This window comes from Engystomops pustulosus, chromosome 10 (genome assembly GCF_040894005.1).
Source record: "Engystomops pustulosus chromosome 10, aEngPut4.maternal, whole genome shotgun sequence".
In the NCBI taxonomy this organism is placed as follows: Eukaryota; Metazoa; Chordata; class Amphibia; order Anura; family Leptodactylidae; genus Engystomops; species Engystomops pustulosus.
This window is the reverse complement of record NC_092420.1, coordinates 55,214,914-55,234,447: the sequence shown is the minus strand read 5'-3', so window position 1 is coordinate 55,234,447 and position 19,534 is coordinate 55,214,914. Positions and strand designations below refer to the sequence as shown.

Below are 19,534 nucleotides of genomic sequence, written 5' to 3'. Positions count from 1 at the left end.
CCGCCGCCGTGAATACATGGCGGGTGGACGTGAACCAGTTGAACATTGCCATGCTTTAGTGCTTGTCTTTAAATGTTGTTTGGAGTCTTATTGATGGCAGGTGATGTTGAATAACTATGATACATGTGTACCATAGTGCATATATTGTACACAAATTACACAGCCTCTCCCCTCAGTGTACACAGCCTCTCCCCTCCAGTATACACAGCATCTCCCCTCAGGGTACATAGCCTCTTCCCCCCAGTATACACAGCCCCCCCAGTATACACAGCTCCCCCCAGTATACACAGCTCCCCCCATTATGCACAGCTTCTTCCCCAGTGTACACTGCCTCTCCCATCCAGTATACACAGCCTCTCCCATCCAGTATACACAGCCTCTCCCATCCAGTATACACAGCCTCTCCCCCATCATATACAGCCCCCCCAGTATACATAGCCTGTCGCCTCCAGTAGTATCAGTATACACAACCTTCCCCCAGTATACATAGTCTCTCCTCACCAGTATACACAGCCTCTCCCCCCAATAGTAGCAGTACATATAGCCTCCCTCCCCAGTATACATAGCCTTCCCCACCCCAAGTATACACAGCCTCCCCCCAGTAGTAGCAGTATACACAGTTATGACACCCATAAAAATAATAAATCTTGTACTTACCTGCAGCCTTAGCACTGCCCTGCATCTCCTCTCCTGCTGATGCCATCACACACACCGACCTGTGTTATGCAGAGCAGGGCACACAGGTGCGCTTTGCTGCACCGCTCTGCCTATCAATTACACCAATGGCACCAATGTAATACATTTTTCATGTAGTAAGGACTTGCCAGCATTTGGTGAGTCCATTACTTCATCCCAACCCATGACAGATGCAGCTCTGATGTCATATCATATTGATTACATACAGAACATATCTAGATACCAAGATATCATAGCTTGGGATTTCAAAAATTGCTGTAGTCAAGTAATGCATTACAACAACAGTTAATAGAAATGTTACATTTTGTATGCAATATTCCATTCTTGTCACAAACTTCTCCATGGGTTAAAAAATAAGCCCTCTTTATTCTGGGGCTCAATAGCAGCTGCCATGTCTGATACGGTGGTTCATACCCATGCACCTAGGCCTTTTATCATGTCTTGAGGAAATACGTTTTCTCCACAATATTAGAAAGATTACAGGCAGTCCCCGGGTTACATACAAGATAGGGTCTGTAGGTTTGTTCTTAAGTTGAATTTGTATGTAAGTCGGAACTGTATACTTTATAATTGTAACCCCAGCCAGAACTTTTTTGGTCTCTGCGACAATCAGATTTTAAAAATGTTGGGTTGTCATAAGAATCAGGATTACCAATAAAGCTTCATTACATACACCTTTGATAACTGTTACAGCTGATCATTGTAGCCTAGGACTAAAGTACAATAAATTGCCAATATCCAGAGGTCCATTTGTAACTAGGGGTCATATGTAAGTTGAGTGTTCTTAAGTAGGGGACCGCCTGTATTTAAAGGTAGACCTCACCCAAACCATATAGGGTAATTTGGATCTTTTTATTTTTATTTTTTTTTGGTCTTCCTCTGTATTAACATAGTGTAATCAAACACAAGTGTCAAACACAAGGCCCACAGACCAGATCCAGTCCGTGGCCTTGTGTTATCTGGCCAATTTCCCTACCCCAATGCTGTGCTAATCAGGAAAGCAGCATAGGGACAGGATACACAAATGCTCACCTTTCCCCACTCCTCCAAAGCTATAGCAGTTTTCTTCTTCTTAAAGGGAACCTGTCAGCAGAAATTGACCTTATAAACTACTAACAGTGTGTTGTCATGAACACCTTCCAGATCATGTATCTTTCATGGCCCAGTGTGGAGGCATCTCCAAGAAAATCTACTTTGAAGTGAGATGTAAGTTGGTTGTATTAAGTCTAACATTAACATTAACATCAAGCTCTGTCTTCCTCAGAAAGCCCCCTTTATTGTAATTGATGGTCTTGCATCCAGAGACATCACTAAACAGATCTCCTGAAGTTCGATGTATGAGGTCAATCACAGTGGAGGAGGCATTCAGAACTCCCCCTGGACTTCAGTGTTAAACTCTCCCCCTCCTTGAATTTTTACAACCAATTTATAGCTCAGTTCAAAGATGATTTTCTAGATGATGCCACCTCACTGGCCGTGAAAGAAACAGAAAGTAGACGGTGTTACGCTGCTAGACAATATTCTGGTGGAGGTTTACAAGGCCAATTGCTGATAACAGGTTTCCTTTTAGTCCCGTGTGTGGCAGCTGTACACATTCATGTCTGCTGGCTTCTAAGCCACCGTGTTCATCCATCACTCACAGGACTAAAGAAGTAGACAGCTGTAGCATTAGGGGAGAGGGAAAAGCTGGGTTAAAGGTTTTTTTTTCACAGCACACTGGCTGTTAATGAGGGGCACTGTGGCTGCTTATGGGGGGCACACAGTATGTGAGAGTATACTTGCCATGGCAGTATCTCAGGTCATCTAACCCTATGTTCAGTTTTGTGGTTGCCCTCGAAGGGCTGATTGTGATGGTAGTAGTGTATAAATGTAACTACTATATTTATACAGTAATGAAATAACATTCATTCCCTTTAAGGAAGGCACAAAGCTTATGTGTCCCTGGGGGAAATGAGTTTGACACCCCTGGTGTAGATTACAGGTGGGACTTGTAGGGCCCATGCCTTATTATTAATATCATCAGCTATATAGATATTTAAACATTTGATATTTTTCTTGTAGTGAATGACTCTACCTACTGTGCAAGGCAAGGCTATTGTTTCCTGGGCTGTGTGACTGAATAAATTAAATGAACTGGACTGCCACTTTATGACAAATGAATTATAGCAATGTGTGTGCACTGAACCTATGAAAGACAAAGTTCAAGGTAGGGCCAAGAACCTTGATGAATCGATTCTGGGAGAAGTATATCACAATAGTGTTATTTGAATAAAATTAATAGCGTTTCTGCCCTTGCTCCCAAAATCCCATGGAGTTGTCATCTCGTAGACTTGGCAGCCAATTAAACTGATGCACAAATTACATGCAAAAGAAATTATACTGATTTCTTTTCTTGTTAATGAATGCAAAATCTTTCTTAGAATTGGCAAGGGTATGGCCATAATTACAGAGTGCCCATAGTATATGCCATGCATGCTTTTCTACTCTTTCTTTTCATGTGGAGAAGAATACAGTTCATATAGACTTATCTTTTTCATTTTTTGTTTTGAGGTTTATTTCATTTTCTGGGATATTTTCTGGAATTAATTGGAGGTGCTATATATTCCTTATCATAATTTAAAAAAAAAATAAAGCAACATCAAATTTTGTGCACTCATATAAAGCATGAATAAGATATGTAGCTTAACTGGTTTCGGACCAGGCACTATAAATTTACAGTAGTAATTGAACATCTGAATGTTGGGTACCCCACTACATGCAGCTACAGGGGAAAGTTGAGGCTTGTCTGTCGCCACTATGAATCCCAGCAATCACAAGTTCAGTCACAGGTACTAAAAGAATTGCTGCTAGGTCTGTCTAGAAGCAGCACAGCAAAGATAGTGACAATCGGCACTGTTAAGGTTTCCCTTTTCAACTGTAAATGGGATGCACAATCAAGTAGCTACCCCAAGATATGAAAAGGTTACAGCCATTAAAAGTACAAGTGCAAAAATGGTTCATAAGTGGCAAATTAACCTGGTACTGGATTCTAAAAATCAACAGGTTGGCCAGGGCTGGGTTAGGCAAAACATGCCCAGAGTCCCAGTTCCAGTATTCCAGTGGTTGTCTGTCCCGCATCACTCCCTTTTTGCCACTTTATTATAATTTTTTTCCTTCCTCTTCTTTTGCCCACATAATTTGCTAATTTCCAATAGGGTATTATTACCAGTGGTGTATTACTATATAGGCAGTTTGGGCAGTAGCCCCATGCCCAAGTCTTCTAGAGGGCCCATGTGACCCAAATCAGCCACCAAATTTTATAATGAAAAGGACCTTAACCCATGCAATCCTTGTAATCTGTTTATGCTCCGAAGACACATATACACAATAGCCATTTCAGGACCTTTGAAGGTTCTCCAATGGTACTGAAACCGCAAACTGAAAAATGTCTGCTTTCTGAAGGGACACATCCTACATTCCCCAAGCTGATTCTAGTAACATATGTAATAAGTGATTTCAGACTTGTAGGTGAAATAATATTCATACAGTCCAGGGCCAATGGCTTAATCTGCCCCCGATTATTATTCAATAAAAATCTATACAATGCCTAAGGTAACCCAAAAGTCATAAGCTCAAACATTATATCTGGGCCTCCCACTCTCTCTATGTGGAGGAAATTGGTGAATCCGGTCCTCTCATTTAATCATTTGGTGTATAAAGTTAGAGGCTGCCTGATACATTTTAGGAAATGTAGGGGCTGTGGTGTGATTCTCATGTAATCCCATATACTTTAGTTCTTGTAACCCAGGCCCAGTCTTTTGCTATCTAAATGGTCATCGCGGTGAATGGTGTGTTTTGGGAGTTCAATCATTCAACAAGAGACCTATCGTATTGCTGTGAAAGAAATCTTTACTTACCACCTGAATATACCGCTATGTATTCGGATACGCCATGGTACTACATTGCATTGTTTGACTGTACCCTGTATTGTATTGTTAACGTAATCACAATAAAACAAGTTAGAAAAATGTGAGTAACTATAAAAAAAGCTTTCCAAAGGAGTCTCCCAAGGGTAGTGGTAGTCTTTCGGAGGAGCAATTGAACAAAAGCTGTCAAGATAAACGCTCTAGACATATATTATAAACAGACAATGCTCAACTCCTTAAAGCAAGCAGTAAGATAGTTTGAAAGTCACTCTCACCACACCAGTATGGTCAGGGATACATCATTTCCTAGTGGTGTTTAATGTATTTCATGCACTTATAGTTAATGCATGGTCTCTCTGCTATCAGCAATAGGCTCAATGTTCGTAGCTTGTCTTGAAACCTATATGTACGGTGACAACTGCATAGTGCAGATCACAGTAGTATAAAGTAAAGGATTTTTGTTTTTGATATTCTCACAAAAAGAGTTAGAACATGTGCATAGTAAAAAAACATCAGACATCTCGCCTACATTAGGACAGAGATGTGATCTCTGACAACAGCTGCCGCATGGCGTCTAGGTAGTCTTAGACACACCCTCTATGTCTGCAAACTACTCTATATTGTCTTTGATTGGCGTCTGTGTATATAAACACATCTACAACAGCCTTGGAAAAACCTTGAGTTGTTTCCTCGAATCATGTTCCACACTTGCTTTCTATATAGTTTTTCATCTATATAATATTCAGCAGAGTTGAAAAGTTCACTATTAATGGGTTCTCTTGTGTACCCCAACTATAGGTTTATTTTAGAACTGGGTTCAACTTAATTCACAGAGCAAATCTGATTTGTACAAATACAGCTGTTATATGAGCTTATTACAAGTAGAACTTTCTACATATTGATTTTTATAGAACCATAGGGTTTGTGATTTGCGCATCCTATCTTCTATCTGCCATTTCCTTTTTCTTTTCTAAAGTCACTTGGGAATATTGTTTCCATTCTTTTATAGAAGACTTGATACATTAATCTGCATTGTTAAACAAAGCTTCAGAAAACAGGAAGCATCAGATAATCCTTCTTAGCATTGAATTATCTGTGGAAGATATTTCAGTTCTTGGTCATCTGCCAAATCTGCCTTTTTGTGATTCACTTAGAAGAGTTTGATGAAGGAAATCAAGTTTATTGTAATGTCTAAATCTGGTCTAAAATCTGTAGCATATATCAATGGATTCCCTAAAAAACCTTAGTTTCAGTTCATGGCTGATTCTAGCATATTTGCTGCCTAAGGCGAATATTAAAATGCTGCCCCCCCCCCCCCACACACACTCCTATTCCATTGTCCGCTCCCTGTTCAATAAATGCTAACTTTACTAACAAATTAACATCCCCACAGGCAGCTCCCTGACACTGTGTGACTGACTACAGGTTCTGAGAGTCATTGGTGGCATCTAGTACCTTATAGATGACAATCTATTCCATCAGGAGAACTTTATTCCGGGTTCTCCAATCCATGACATATCGATGCTGAATTCACGGCCAGATGTCTTCAGCTCTGTGCAGCACATCTCCACCCAGCGTCCCTAAAAATACCACAGTCACTTAGGGTATAAAGTCTCCTGGATAACAACACTGGGCTCCTAAAAATATATACCCTTCACAACACAACTGACCTCACTCTCCCACACATATAAAACATCCCTTCGTTCATTTACTGCCCCCCAGTTCATTTATATACAGCTTCACTTATAGCCACCCTCAGTTTAGTTATATATATATATATATATATATATATATATATATATATATATATATACACTCACCGGCCACTTTATTAGGTACACCATGCTAGTAATGGGTTGGACCCCCTTTTGCCTTCAGAACTGCCTCAATTCTTCGTGGCATAGATTCAACAAGGTGCTGGAAGCATTCCTCAGAGATTTTGGTCCATATTGACATGATGGCATCACACAGTTGCTGCAGATTTGTCGGCTGCACATCCATGATGCGAATCTCCCGTTCCACCACATCCCAAAGATGCTCTATTGGATTGAGATCTGGTGACTGTGGAGGCCATTTGAGTACAGTGAACTCATTGTCATGTTCAAGAAACCAGTCTGAGATGATTCCAGCTTTATGACATGGCGCATTATCCTGCTGAAAGTAGCCATCAGATGTTGGGTTCATTGTGGTCATAAAGGGATGGACATGGTCAGCAACAATACTCAGGTAGGCTGTGGCGTTGCAACGATGCTCAATTGGTACCAAGGGGCCCAAAGAGTGCCAAGAAAATATTCCCCACACCATGACACTACCACCACCAGCCTGAACCATTGATACAAGGCAGGATGGATCCATGCTTTCATGTTGTTGATGCCAAATTCTGACCCTACCATCCGCATGTTGCAGCAGAAAATGAGACTCATCAGACCAGGCAACGTTTTTCCAATCTTCTACTGTCCAATTTCGATGAGCTTGTGTAAATTGTAGCCTCAGTTTCCTGTTCTTAGCTGAAACGAGTGGCACCCGGTGTGGTCTTCTGCTGCTGTAGCCCATCTGCCTCAAAGTTCGACATACTGTGCGTTCAGAGTTGCTCTTCTGTCTACATTGGTTGTAACGGGTGGCGATTTGATTCACTGTTGCCTTTCTATCAGCTCGAACCAGTCTGCCCATTCTCCTCTGACCTCTGGCATCAACAAGGCATTTCCGCCCACAGAACTGCCGCTCACTGGATGTTTTTTCTTTTTCGGACCATTCTCTGCAAACCCTAGAGATGGTTGTGCGTGAAAATCCCAGTAGATCAGCAGTTTCTGAAATACTCAGACCAGCCCTTCTGGCACCAACAACCATGCCACGTTCAAAGGCACTCAAATCACCTTTCTGCCCCATAGTGATGCTAGGTTTGCACTGCAGGAGATTGTCTTGACCATGTCTACATGCCGCCATGTGATTGGCTGATTAGAAATTAAGCGTTAACGAGCAGTTGGAGAGGTGTACCTAATAAAGTGTCCGGTGAGTGTATATATATATATATAGCTATATATATATTAAGCTTAGTTACATACAGACCCCCTCCCCCCCCCCCCCAGTATAAACAGTGTCCGTCCTAATAAAATGATATACAGACACACCTCGTATATTAGTATCCGGCCCCATATAAATAAATACAGACCCCCCCCAGTTTAAACAGTATATCCGTCCCAATATATAATTATATACAGACAACCCTAGTATATTAGTATCTGGCCTCATATAAATAAATACAGACACCCCCCTCCCCCCGAGTATAAACAGTATCCGGTCCCATATAAATGTAAATGGGGCCCCCAAGTATAAACAGTATCTGGCCCCATATAAATATATACAGCCCCTGCCCCCTCCCCCAAGAATCTGGTCGCATATAAATGCAAAGGAGAAAACGCAAAGTTAAGACACTTTATCCAAAAACCCATTTAATAAGCCAATATGCAAAACTGCTTTAAAGGATGCAAAAATACAATGAACAAAACGCACCAGAAGCGCCACCTGTGTCACCGGCCTAATACAAATCAGATTAGCCCAAAACCAACCCAAAAAAACCCAAATCCTAGACACACATTTCCAGACTTAAGACAAATTTACACCACATAGCATGACTGTACCTCTGTATCACCTGGCATTAAACAACTGCAGGCTGTAACCCCAGCACACCCTCTGCTCAGGGTTTGCACACTGAGGCAAGATGCAGGTAATGATGAGTGGTGAAAGCGGAATCAGTTTGTTTGTTAAAATAATAGTAGATAGCAAAAAAGGTTATAGATACACGCACACAAACAGACAACTAGATTACTATTCACCGATCAACACGTGGTTTAGGGAACAACACCCACTTGAGGACCATTATTTAGGGTGGTCCCAGGGAGGTGACTAGGAAAGGCTGGCCCCATAAGAGATTTATCATTGGGGTCCCCTCAAATAATACCAAAACAAATACATGTTAATATAGACATTTATTGGCACACAACAGTAGTGGCATCTAGGTAAACACAGAGGTAATGTCTTCTACATTGGTTCAAGAACTGCATAAAAACTTCTGGCAGTGACTTATATATGTAGAATTAGCAGCCAGATGTCTTCAGCTCCATGCATTTAGCACCCAGATGTCTTTACACTCTACCCCTAAAGATAGCTGTCAGGATTCGGGATGCGTGAATCCATTGGCCAACCGCGGGAGGTGGTACTAGCCGTCACCTGAGACCAGAGACTAAGTGACACCTGGTCTTCACCAGAGCCCGCCGCAAAGCGGGTTGGACTTGCTGCGGCAGGGTACCACCAGGTCATTCCACAGGTGCGGCTAGCCCGCGGTGGCAGCCGAGGTACCTTAGCAGGAGACAGACTCATAGTCTGGTCCAGGCACAAGGTCAGGGTAAGTGGCAGAGATGCAACATCAAGTCCAATCCGTGGTCAGCAACTGGAGGTCCAGACAGAAGGGTACGGGAACAAGGCACACAGGACACACCAACATGGAGGAACTCTGGTAACACAGGCACACGGAGGGACTCTGGTAACACAGGAACGCAGAAGACACAGGAATGCAGGAGACACAGGAATGCAGGATAATCACAATGAAGCTTTCTCTAAGGCTGTGAGGAACAAAGATCTGGCAGGGGACACAGGAAGGGGCTGGAATTTAAACAGTATGGATGGACGGCCAGCGGCCCTTTAAATTTCTTGAAGCTGCCGCACATGCGCCCTAGGAGGTGAAGGTGCACGTGCCGCGGTGCCGGACTCATCGCTGGATCCTGGCGAGGTACGTGGAATTCTGGGGGCTGAGAGCAGCGGAGGAGGGGGGGGGGGGACCGGGTGCCCCTGCGCCCCGGGTGATGGGTTGCAGGAGCACCTGTGACAATAGCACAGTTACTTACTTCATAATGTTACCTGGATAACAACACTGTAACCCTAAACTTCTTATACCCTTCACGAAACATAACTGTGTAATAGTACTCAAGTGCCCTCCCAGGCCCCCTGAACTTGCAGGTCCCATAGCATCCACTGTACGTGCCACGGTAGCTGTTTTGCCCCTGGGTGGTAGGGTACCACTGTTTGGTGGGTTCACTGCTAGGGCTCACTAACCCTTTTTCAATTGGTGTAAATAAAGGGATGCTACATGGGCTCATTCATAGAAAAAAATATTTGTTATTTTTACAAATCAAAAAAACTGAAAACTTGTTTTGAAACTTTTCTCATAAATTGTGTATTCTGAAGCCTCTCTTACCATAGACCATCTGAGGATGTAGCTCACATTTAAGCAAATGCATAAATGTATATGTTGCCTTACAAAATCACATTAATGAGGAATGCACTTCCTTTCACCTCAAACATTCTGATCATTTTATTGACTAAAGTGTTCTTCACTTTGCCAGATGCACATTAATACAAATTTAAAGCAATGCAGAACTTGCATAGTATTCAGTGGTTTTCCCAGGGTAACAGCACCTGACCTGAATGCCAGTGCTGACCAACTATACATGTTACCGCAAAAGTTGATGGAAATGCTTTTTAACCTAATCGCTGTCAGGAGTTTTTGGAAATTTTGCACCTAGATTTTCCAAATCAATTTTTACAATTTTTACATGTACTCATACCGGAATTACAACATAAAGAATCATATTAAACCTCAAAGAACCATAAGGTAAGTAACATTATACAGTCATGGCCAAAAGTTTTGAGAATGACACAAATATTATATTTTCACATGATCTGTTGCCCTCTGGTTTTTATGTTGTTTGTCAGATGTTTTTACATACAGAAATACATATACATATTATATGAATATACAAATACATATTATGAGTAACAAAAGCTTTTATTGACTGTAACAATGAGTTAATGCAGCAAGTCAATATTTTGAGTGTTGACTCTTCTTCTTCAGGACCTCTGCAATTCTCCCTGGCAGCTCTCAATCAACTTCTGGACCAAATCCTGACTGAGAGCAGTCCATTCTTGCACAATCAATGCTTGCATTTTGTCATAATTTGTTGGTTTTTGTTTGTCCACCCGTCTCTTGATGATTGACCACAAGTTCTCAATGGGATTAAGATCTGGGGAGTTTCTAGACCATAAACCCAAAATCTCTATGTTTTGTTCCCTGAGCCATTTAGTTATCACCTTTGCTTTATGGCAAGGTGCTCCATCATGCTGGAAAAGGCATTGTTGATCACCAAACTGCTCTTGGACAGTTGGGAGTAGTTGCTCTTGGAGGACATTCTGGTACCATTCTTTATTCATGGATGTGTTTTTAGGCAACACTGTAAGAGAGCCGATTACCTTGGCTGAGAAGCCGCCCCACACATGAATGGTTACAGGATGCTTTACAGTTGGCATGAGACAAGACTGGTGGTATCGCTCACCTGGTCTTCTCCGAACAAGCTGTTTTCCAGATGTTCCAAACAATTGGAAAGGGGATTCATCAGAGAAAATGACTTTACCCCAGTCCTCTGCAGTCCACTCCCTGTACCTTTTGCAGAATATCAGTCTCTCCCTGATGTTTTCTCTGGAGAGAAGTGGCTTCTTTGCTGCCCTCCTTTTCTCCGCCTCACAGTGCCTGCAGATGCACTCACACCTGCCTACTGCCATTCCTGAGCAGGCTCTGCACTGCTGGTAGCCCGATCCTGAAGCTGAAACACTTTTAAGAGACAGTCCTTGCGTTTGCTGGTTCTTCTTGGGCACCCTGGAGCCTTTTTTTGGCAACAATGGAACCTCTCTCCTTGAATTCCTTGATGATGTGAAAGATTGTTAACTGAGGTGCAATCTTTCTAGCTGCGATACTCTTCCCTGCTAGGCCAGTTTTGTGCAGTGCAATGATGACTGCACGTGTTTCTTTAGAGATAACCATGGTTAACAGAGGAGAAACAATGATGCCAAGCACCAGCCTCCTTTTAAAGTGTCCAGTGGTGTGATTCTTACTTAACTGGTTCACGACCGCCTGCCATGTATTCACGGCAGCAGTCAGGTCCCGCTGCATGGAGAGGGCTAACGGGCTGAGCCCTCTCCATAGCCGGTAAGTCTTTGCTGCATATTGCATCAATTTTCCCTCTTCCCAATACATGAAATAATAAATACCATTACTGCAAAGTGAAATTTATTACACAGAAATAAGCCCTCATACAGCTCTGTACAGGGAAAAATGTAAATGTTATAGATTTTTGAAGGAGGTGAGCAAAAAGGCTGTGTCCTTACCCCACAGATACGAGAAGGGGGGTGTTATGGGGTCTGAGGTACCTCCGTTGGACGCCTCATCATACCCTTAGATGAATGGAGCAGAGTGGACGAATGCGGCTGTCTGCTCTGCTCATCTTGGGGAACGATGAGGTGTCAAACGGAGGTGCCTCAAACATCCCCCCCCCCCCCCCGTTCTTGTGGTCTTTGGGGGTCTCATTGCTTTGAACCCCACGGATCAGCAAGCTAGTGCCTGTGGATAGGGCCTAATTTGTTTAGTGGGAAAACCCCTTTAAGTAACAATATGGGTTTTGTCTTTTAACATTGTTAACATTAGTTATAAGGATGAACAAATTAATGCACATAGTCCTACTAATAAAACACATTACTGTATGCATTTGATGATGCACTTTTCCTAATGATTTTTAAACACAAAAGAAACGCATCACCCACCACCACAGTCTACATACAGTAGTTTCAACAGTACAATTTGAGTGCACATACTAAATATTTTTTTCATTCTATAAAATTTAAATGGATCTGGGAACTGATATAAGGGAGTAAGTCTGCAGGCTCCGGTTACATAGAATTTGTTTGTAGTCTGTTGCTATGGAGATGCAGAACTCTGTGAAAGAGCTGTAAAGATTGATGAATAAAGATTTCCTATCCAGTAATCAATTTTGACACATGCAGCATACTGTACACAGGAGCTGAAGATGAAGGTGGCAGATGGAGCACAGACTCAAGGATGGGGTTGGTTTAATCAAAATCATTATAATCAGCTTTGCACTTAAATCTGCAAGTACAGACATCTCTCTATCTCTCTCCAGTCCCTCATCTCTTACTCCCCAATCCTGTTCTCAGCTCCAAAACACTAACCAGATTTATTTCAAAAAGTGTGAGATTCACCTGTAAAGAGGGATTTCATTTTCTGTATATTTAAATGAATACAAAACACTCCTACAGTCAAAGGTCTCAGGGAATGTCATGACACACAGATTCATAGAACACCAATGAAATAAACCCTCCTCTTACTATCCTCTTGATTATACGGTATTGCTCACCATTATTGCCATTTTATTGTACAGTACTTTTTTTTTAATAGATCTTTAGAATATATAGAAATAAAAGGTAAACATACCAAAGTAATAACATCGGGATTTTTTCATTAGTGGTCGAAAGTAATAGAACAATAAAGTTTTAAAACTTACATGTTGAAATTTCACATAATAAACAGAACATACAGCATATGCCTCAATAAAGGTCCCTCATGGTTAAAGGGGTTTTCCCATGAAGGCAAGTTAGGCCCTATCCACAGGATAGGGCCTAACTCGCTGATCAGTGGGGCTCTCAGTGCTGAGACCCCCTCAGATTGAGGTCCAACTGACCTCTCGCCGCTCCTCAGACTAATGGAAAGCCTACCCCTGTAAAATGTAAAAGTTTCAGACATGGACTAATATAGGGAATAAATTGCTGATCAAACTATTGGGACCCTGAATTCTTGTGAGTTTTGCCCTCATCTCAATGCAATGATAGCCACACAGGGGCGCTGCCACTCCATTCATGTCTAGAAGACTACATTTCCTTCGCCATAGTCCTGAACCTCAGTGCTACTTATGAGTTTGTCAAATGTCAGTGCTAGCTTACAACATCAGCTCAGTGTATGCACTATATTCTAGTGTGGCAAGCGGAGCCTTAGGGAAGGAGAAGTTAATGAAGTCAGACTTCTGCCATAAATCCTGCATTCTGATTTGGTCTTGTTTCCTACTAAGTATTTTGCAATGTGAAAGTGAATAAAATAACTGCAAAAAAAAAAAAAAGAATTTTATTGAGATGAGATCAATCATTTAGACAATCAACAGATTCTATCAACTTCTCTATACTTCTCTTTCACAGAAATATCCTGACCTACTGAGAAATGACTGTAAGGGAATAATCTTATATCTACCTCTTTGAGAAACTAAAATGCTTTTATTTATTGATTTTTACTGTTATAATGATTTGTAGAGTATCTCCACAGGACAGGGAATAACTTGCTAATCAGAGAGGGGCCCAGTGGTGGGAACCACACAGATCAAGGGAATGGGGGACCATTGTACCCCAATGAAGGGGGCATCAGGTTGGACATGCCGGCTGGTGCTCCATTCATTGTCTATGGCACTGATGGAGATAGCCGAGTAAAACACTCTATCTAACACGCTATCACTGCCATAGGGATAAGAAAAGTAGCAGGGAGCATGTGCAACTGGCTTCTTTTTCAATTTGCTCTACAATGGACGCCTATTTTTATGATCCAAAGGTACCCCAATTGAATACCAGCACGGAGCATAGTATTTAACTATTTGCCGGATGTAGGATTCCGAAATTTAAAGTTAGGGTCTGCTCATCTCTATCCAACAGAAATGTGATGACTGCTCTCAGCTGCTCAGGTTCCAATTCTTACTGGAGTCAATATTATATCATGGCCAGTGATTGGCTATACAGGCATTTACAGCATGCTGAGATGAGACCACCAGGGACCTGGAAAGCATCAGAACAGGGGTACGAGAGGATTAGCTTACTTTATTCTTGTTACTATTTTGAAGACATTTATTCTGGCTTACAACCCTTTACTCCTATATGCATTCAAAAACTTTTTTATCCCATACACTATAGAAGGAAAGCAAATGCTTACAGATTTACAATGCTGTCTGAGGGTAAGAAGTCCCAGAATAGCCATGAAGATATAGCTTCAGTCAGGTAGTAAATACACTTTATACCAACAGGTCTCCTGAAGGATAGTTAGCACCTTCCTGAGACTTGTCTGTAAAACTTTACACCTCCAGAATATTCCAGTACCAGAGCTATAACGCTTACTGTAAATGGTGATCATCAGCAGTCAGATTAGTTATTGCAGTAATCTAAGAGTTTATGGTCATTTTGAGCCTGTTTACATGTCGTAAGTCTGTTGTAATGGAATTCAGTTATATGTCTCAGCAATGCAACACCTGCTAGGGGCATCCTGATGGACGACTACTGTATATGGTAGAAAAGGAAAACCTGGTCAGAGACATTAGCACTGACCACACATGAACACTTAGACTTTTATCTTAATTAGAAAACAAACACCTCCTTTTGTAACTTTGAATCTTTGAGGTAAATAGGACTTATTAAATAACTTTTTTTGTCAATTGTGCTGAATGTGGATTTTTGTTTCTGGTTCCTAGTTCATTAAATTGAATATTAAATGCTGCTGCTAGGAGGTACAACCTGCAGAAAACAAGCCCTCACATGCCATAACTGTCCAAAATAAAAACGTTTGGAATGCACCTAGTAAAAAGCGGTAATGCAAAAACACAAAAGTGCTAGTCTTTTTTCCCTGGGAAATCAAATTTATGAAGCACCTGATATTTACTGTATGGGGGGAATTTATCATAAACCGCCAGTTGTGCGGCATAGACCTCTTGATGTGTCAGTCTGGCAGCAGAGCCGTAGTGCAAAACTAGTTTTGGGTAAAAACCTGCAAACAGGAAAGTATAAAGGAATTGGGCAATAACGTCCCATGTCTACCCACTGCACTGGCAACTGAGCCCCTCCACGGCCACACAGCAAGGAGGTGGCGTAGCCACAAAAATAATCAAAATTTCTTGCAGTGCACAAGAAATTGTGATTATTCCAGTGCTGCTCCGACGGAAACTGGTGAAGTAGCACTGATAAGTGTCCCCCAATGTTGTTTCTTTGTTCCTCCACATAGTGATAGAGTTTATCAGTGCATAGTTAGTAAAATGGGTGTTACCCATTGGATGATAAGTCAAATACGGAATGCACTGATTGGACAGTATAAGACTGCGCAGGAGCAACGCCCTCCCCCTAAATGGTAAAGCCATTCAGCTGAACTAGTCATAAATATCTACAGAAAATAACATAGAAACTGCAAAACCAAGAAATTAATGAACTAGGATTGTGATTTCATGAGAAATACAAGTATGAAATTTAGAAATAGTAAAAAAGTTGGCATTTTTTTAAAAGGAGCCAAAAAAACAGATTATAATATTGTGTAGTCACTAATATGACACATTATACTATTCTGGGTGCAATAACTAATAACATGATATCATAACCTCTACTGCGGTGGTCACCAGTTTTAGTTTTATAAATATGTGGAACATAGAAATGTGCACTGACATACTCCCAGCTACAGTAACTCTTAAAAACCACTTTGCTTGCACAATTCATTTAATGAACCAGGTGGCTCAGGATGAACAACACAGATACTCCCCAATAGGTGAGAGCAGGAATGCATAGAATTGTATTTGAGCACAGAGATTTATAGGTATCTAAGTAATTAATGTGTCAAACCAATAATTACAGTACAAGGGAGATTTCTTAGAAACCTGTCTTATGATGTGACTGATGCATTGTAAAATGAACACAGTGTAAACTTTCAGAAATTGTGTCAATGTTATCACAGATAAATGTTCTATATTTGCATGAATACAGACGTTTCTTTGTGCATAAATTTAAACATCTACATTTATATTAAAATATTCACATATCTCTGCACATAAATATGGAAAGGGTTTTATACAACAACCCAATGCCACATCCATAAGCTTGGATTTAGGGAGTGACATTCATATTGCTTTGGGTACATGTGCAGCTTTGTTATTTATTAAGATTTGGACAATCCCTGTATAATGTCTAAATGCAGCAATAGCCACATCCTATAGACAGATAATACAGATGCACGCAGTCTTTTCCCTCTGCCATTACATCTCAGGTGTCCTGAACAGAATGAGTGGAACATCTGTGCAGCATCAGGCAGTAGTCTAACAGGTTGTAGGTTAGTGTGGTTATTGTATCTCCTTAGGGTGTCTTCTCTCAGCCTGGTCTCTCATTGTGCTCTGCCTGTCTGTCCCACCTCCCTTTGACTGCACAAGCACCAAAGAAACTGAGCAATCACTCATCCAGCACATCTAAACAGCAAGTGCTCCTGCCATTAACTCCTTCAGTGGCAGAGCTGGAATGACCAAGCACTGATCTGCAGTGGGTTATGTGACACCCTGGAGACATCCTCCCTCTGTTAAGTACCTTAGTGTAATGTAGTGGCTGAGACAATCCCCAGCACAAGGGAAGAGCCGCTCTCAGCAGATTGTCAGAGCCCTGGATCCAGAGACGAGCTGGGGACATGCACTTCAGAGGGTGCAGCATGAAGAGAGCATGAGCTTGGTGCCATCACCCTACTTGAAGATACACCCAAAATGAATGTAAGCAGGGCCCCCCAGAGTTTTTGTGATGTCACATCCGTTGCCCAGGTCTGAGCACCTCTTGTAGAAGCTTCTCCTCCTCCTCCTTCTCCAGAGCCTTGCAGCTTCTCGCCTTCTGCTGGGCTCCAAACTTTGGCTGCAGGATCAGCACCAGGACAGCGCAGGATGTGGAGCAGGGAGCAGTGCTGATGCCTTGGCCAGACAGGGGAGCAGCACCATGCAGACTCCTTCAAGCCTTCTCCTCATCCTCACCAGCCTGGCTCTGCTGGAACCTTCTCAGGTACAGTACACTACATGTCATTGTGCATGCCCCATCCATCTCTGCCCCTGGGAAGGTGCCCATGTTACACATCATTGCATGTACTGGTGGGACAGGCGCAGGCTGCACCTGGCTTCAGTTTGGGGCAGAAGAAGGGTCTGTGATCAGAATGCACTGCAGAGAGAGCCAGGGAGGGAGGCTACAAGAACTTTATATTGAGGCTTTGCATTGTAAGGATCCAGCCTGTACAACTTCCCAGTGAAAGCAATAGATAGCTGAGGAAAACTGCTTCTGACAACAGCATTACCATGCTCTAATCTGTTTACTGCTCCAGGCTGGAGGCTGGCCAGACCTTGCTGAATTTCACACCAAAGCTGAATGCCAACTAATCCATGATCTCAGCCTCTATAGACTTTAGAGAAACCCCATGTATTGTGGGCTATAGCCAGCATTGGGTGCATAGATGCAAAAGGCAATCCACAGAGGTATAAATATGCGCAGTTCTTCCTTGTGATGTGTCTAATTACATCTTAATGAAGTGTAATGGGCTTGGCATTTGAAGTCAAGGATTCTCTCCTTAATGTCTAAGTAAAGCCATAGTGGTCATGGGAAGGGAAACAAAATGAGTTGGTAACTAAAGTGATGCAGCATTTGGGTAAACAGCTAATTCCTGCCCCTGGTGCCTGTGAAATCCAATTAGACTCCAGCACCATTTTTTAGCCAGATACATGAATATCCTGTCCTAGCTCACATAGTCCCTGGTGTATTGTCTTACAGACAGCGTGATGAATGGATATGGTTGTTTAATGTGGCTGCGTGTCTATATTTCCATGATTACTTGTAAATGTTAATGTCTGTATACTACATACATATTTATATTTCATGCAGGTTATGAAATACTTTGCACTCATAGAATGACGGATAATAAAATCCGATTTTTGAATGGTTGACGTGACAAAAATATGATTTCTCTAGTAATTTTATATTTCTATTTGGTTTATTTGTTTGGAATATCAGTAATAGAAATATTATAGAGATGTCTTTAACGTTTTGGAGCAGTTATGGATCAGCATAGTTTGGGGGGCTGCTGCCGTTCTGTTTTTATTTGTTATTGTTTTGACAGTGAGGAATTGGGGATAAAGAGGCTGCTGTTTAAAGGATTGGAGTGTGACAATGTATGTGTTTTCTGAACAATTATAGGAAACTATTTTAATCTCTGTATTATGTCCAACCCGTGTTATTGGATATCCCTTTATATTGATGCCACCTTATCATACTCATACCTGTGACAGTATGCAATCTATAATGCTTTCAACAAAAACATGGGTTGGGTTTATCATTCATGAAATTAAGATATAGTAGATGCATTTATATAGAACTATGGACAGTTATAGTAGAGCCCCAAGAGGTAAACAACACATCCAAATCTGCTACATCTGTTTACAATCCATTATTGATAGGGAACTATGCTATAAATAAGAATAAAATGATAAAATGTTATGTTACTGTCTATTCAAGACCTTTGTATTCTCTCAAAAAAGTCCAATTGAGTGTCACTAATTTCACCTGTATTGTATCGGTATTGTATTGGAAAAGAATAGTCTGTAGAAGACAGCAAGGACATCCTGCAGTGAGTGCTAGTTATTGCAGTCCTACATAAAAAAATGATCGAAAAATGTAACTTCCATCAAATCACACAAGACACACAATGCTAGCCTAAAGAAACAAGATCAATCTGCAGGTTTTTATAGATTTTGTAATTTGTTTTTGGAAATATTGTACTTTGTATCATGTTGTCTTGTGGCTCAGGAGTAGAATGCACAACTGCTTTGTGTAAGCCTTCACATTCAGGATATCACCTAGTGATCCATGAAATATACAGTATTTTCAATATCTTAACCTTCAGATCTCTTTGAACATTGACATTGGAAACCTCTGCAAATGAAAACATTACAATGGGGATCTGCTATAATTCAGTATGAAGTGTTTCCAATACCTTTTAAAAGATACTCCTAAAATCAAAGTAATAAAAAGCATAGCTGTGAAGGTAACTTGTAATATGTATACATTTCCATATACAGATCTATACCGTATGGAGCCATAGTTTCTGGTAGATGTCAACTCTTCAGAGTTATATAGTTGGAAAATAATTAATAGCCATTCATAAAGTGCATGATCATACCCCCAATTTGTCTCCAGGCCTGAGCCATCTGTCTAGTAAACCGAGCTTTGCT

The 19,534-nt window shown here is 41.4% G+C and overlaps 1 protein-coding gene and 1 long non-coding RNA gene across 2 annotated transcripts in view; one reads left to right on the top strand and one right to left on the bottom strand.

Moving 5' to 3' along the window:
* LOC140104856 (uncharacterized) overlaps window positions 1–16,945 on the bottom strand; it is an 82,543-nt gene extending 65,598 nt beyond the window's left edge. Inside the window, exon 1 of the long non-coding RNA XR_011850432.1 lies at window positions 16,866–16,945. This is a non-coding gene — a long non-coding RNA (uncharacterized lncRNA). The remainder of the gene's footprint in view (window positions 1–16,865) is intronic.
* A 243-nt stretch (window positions 16,946–17,188) lies between these two features.
* The window catches only part of OLFM3 (olfactomedin 3), a 135,367-nt gene continuing 133,021 nt past the window's right edge, over window positions 17,189–19,534 (top strand). The window contains exon 1 of the mRNA XM_072128607.1: window positions 17,189–17,321. Coding sequence (XP_071984708.1) covers window positions 17,259–17,321 — 63 coding nt within the window. The 5' untranslated portion in view covers window positions 17,189–17,258. The remainder of the gene's footprint in view (window positions 17,322–19,534) is intronic.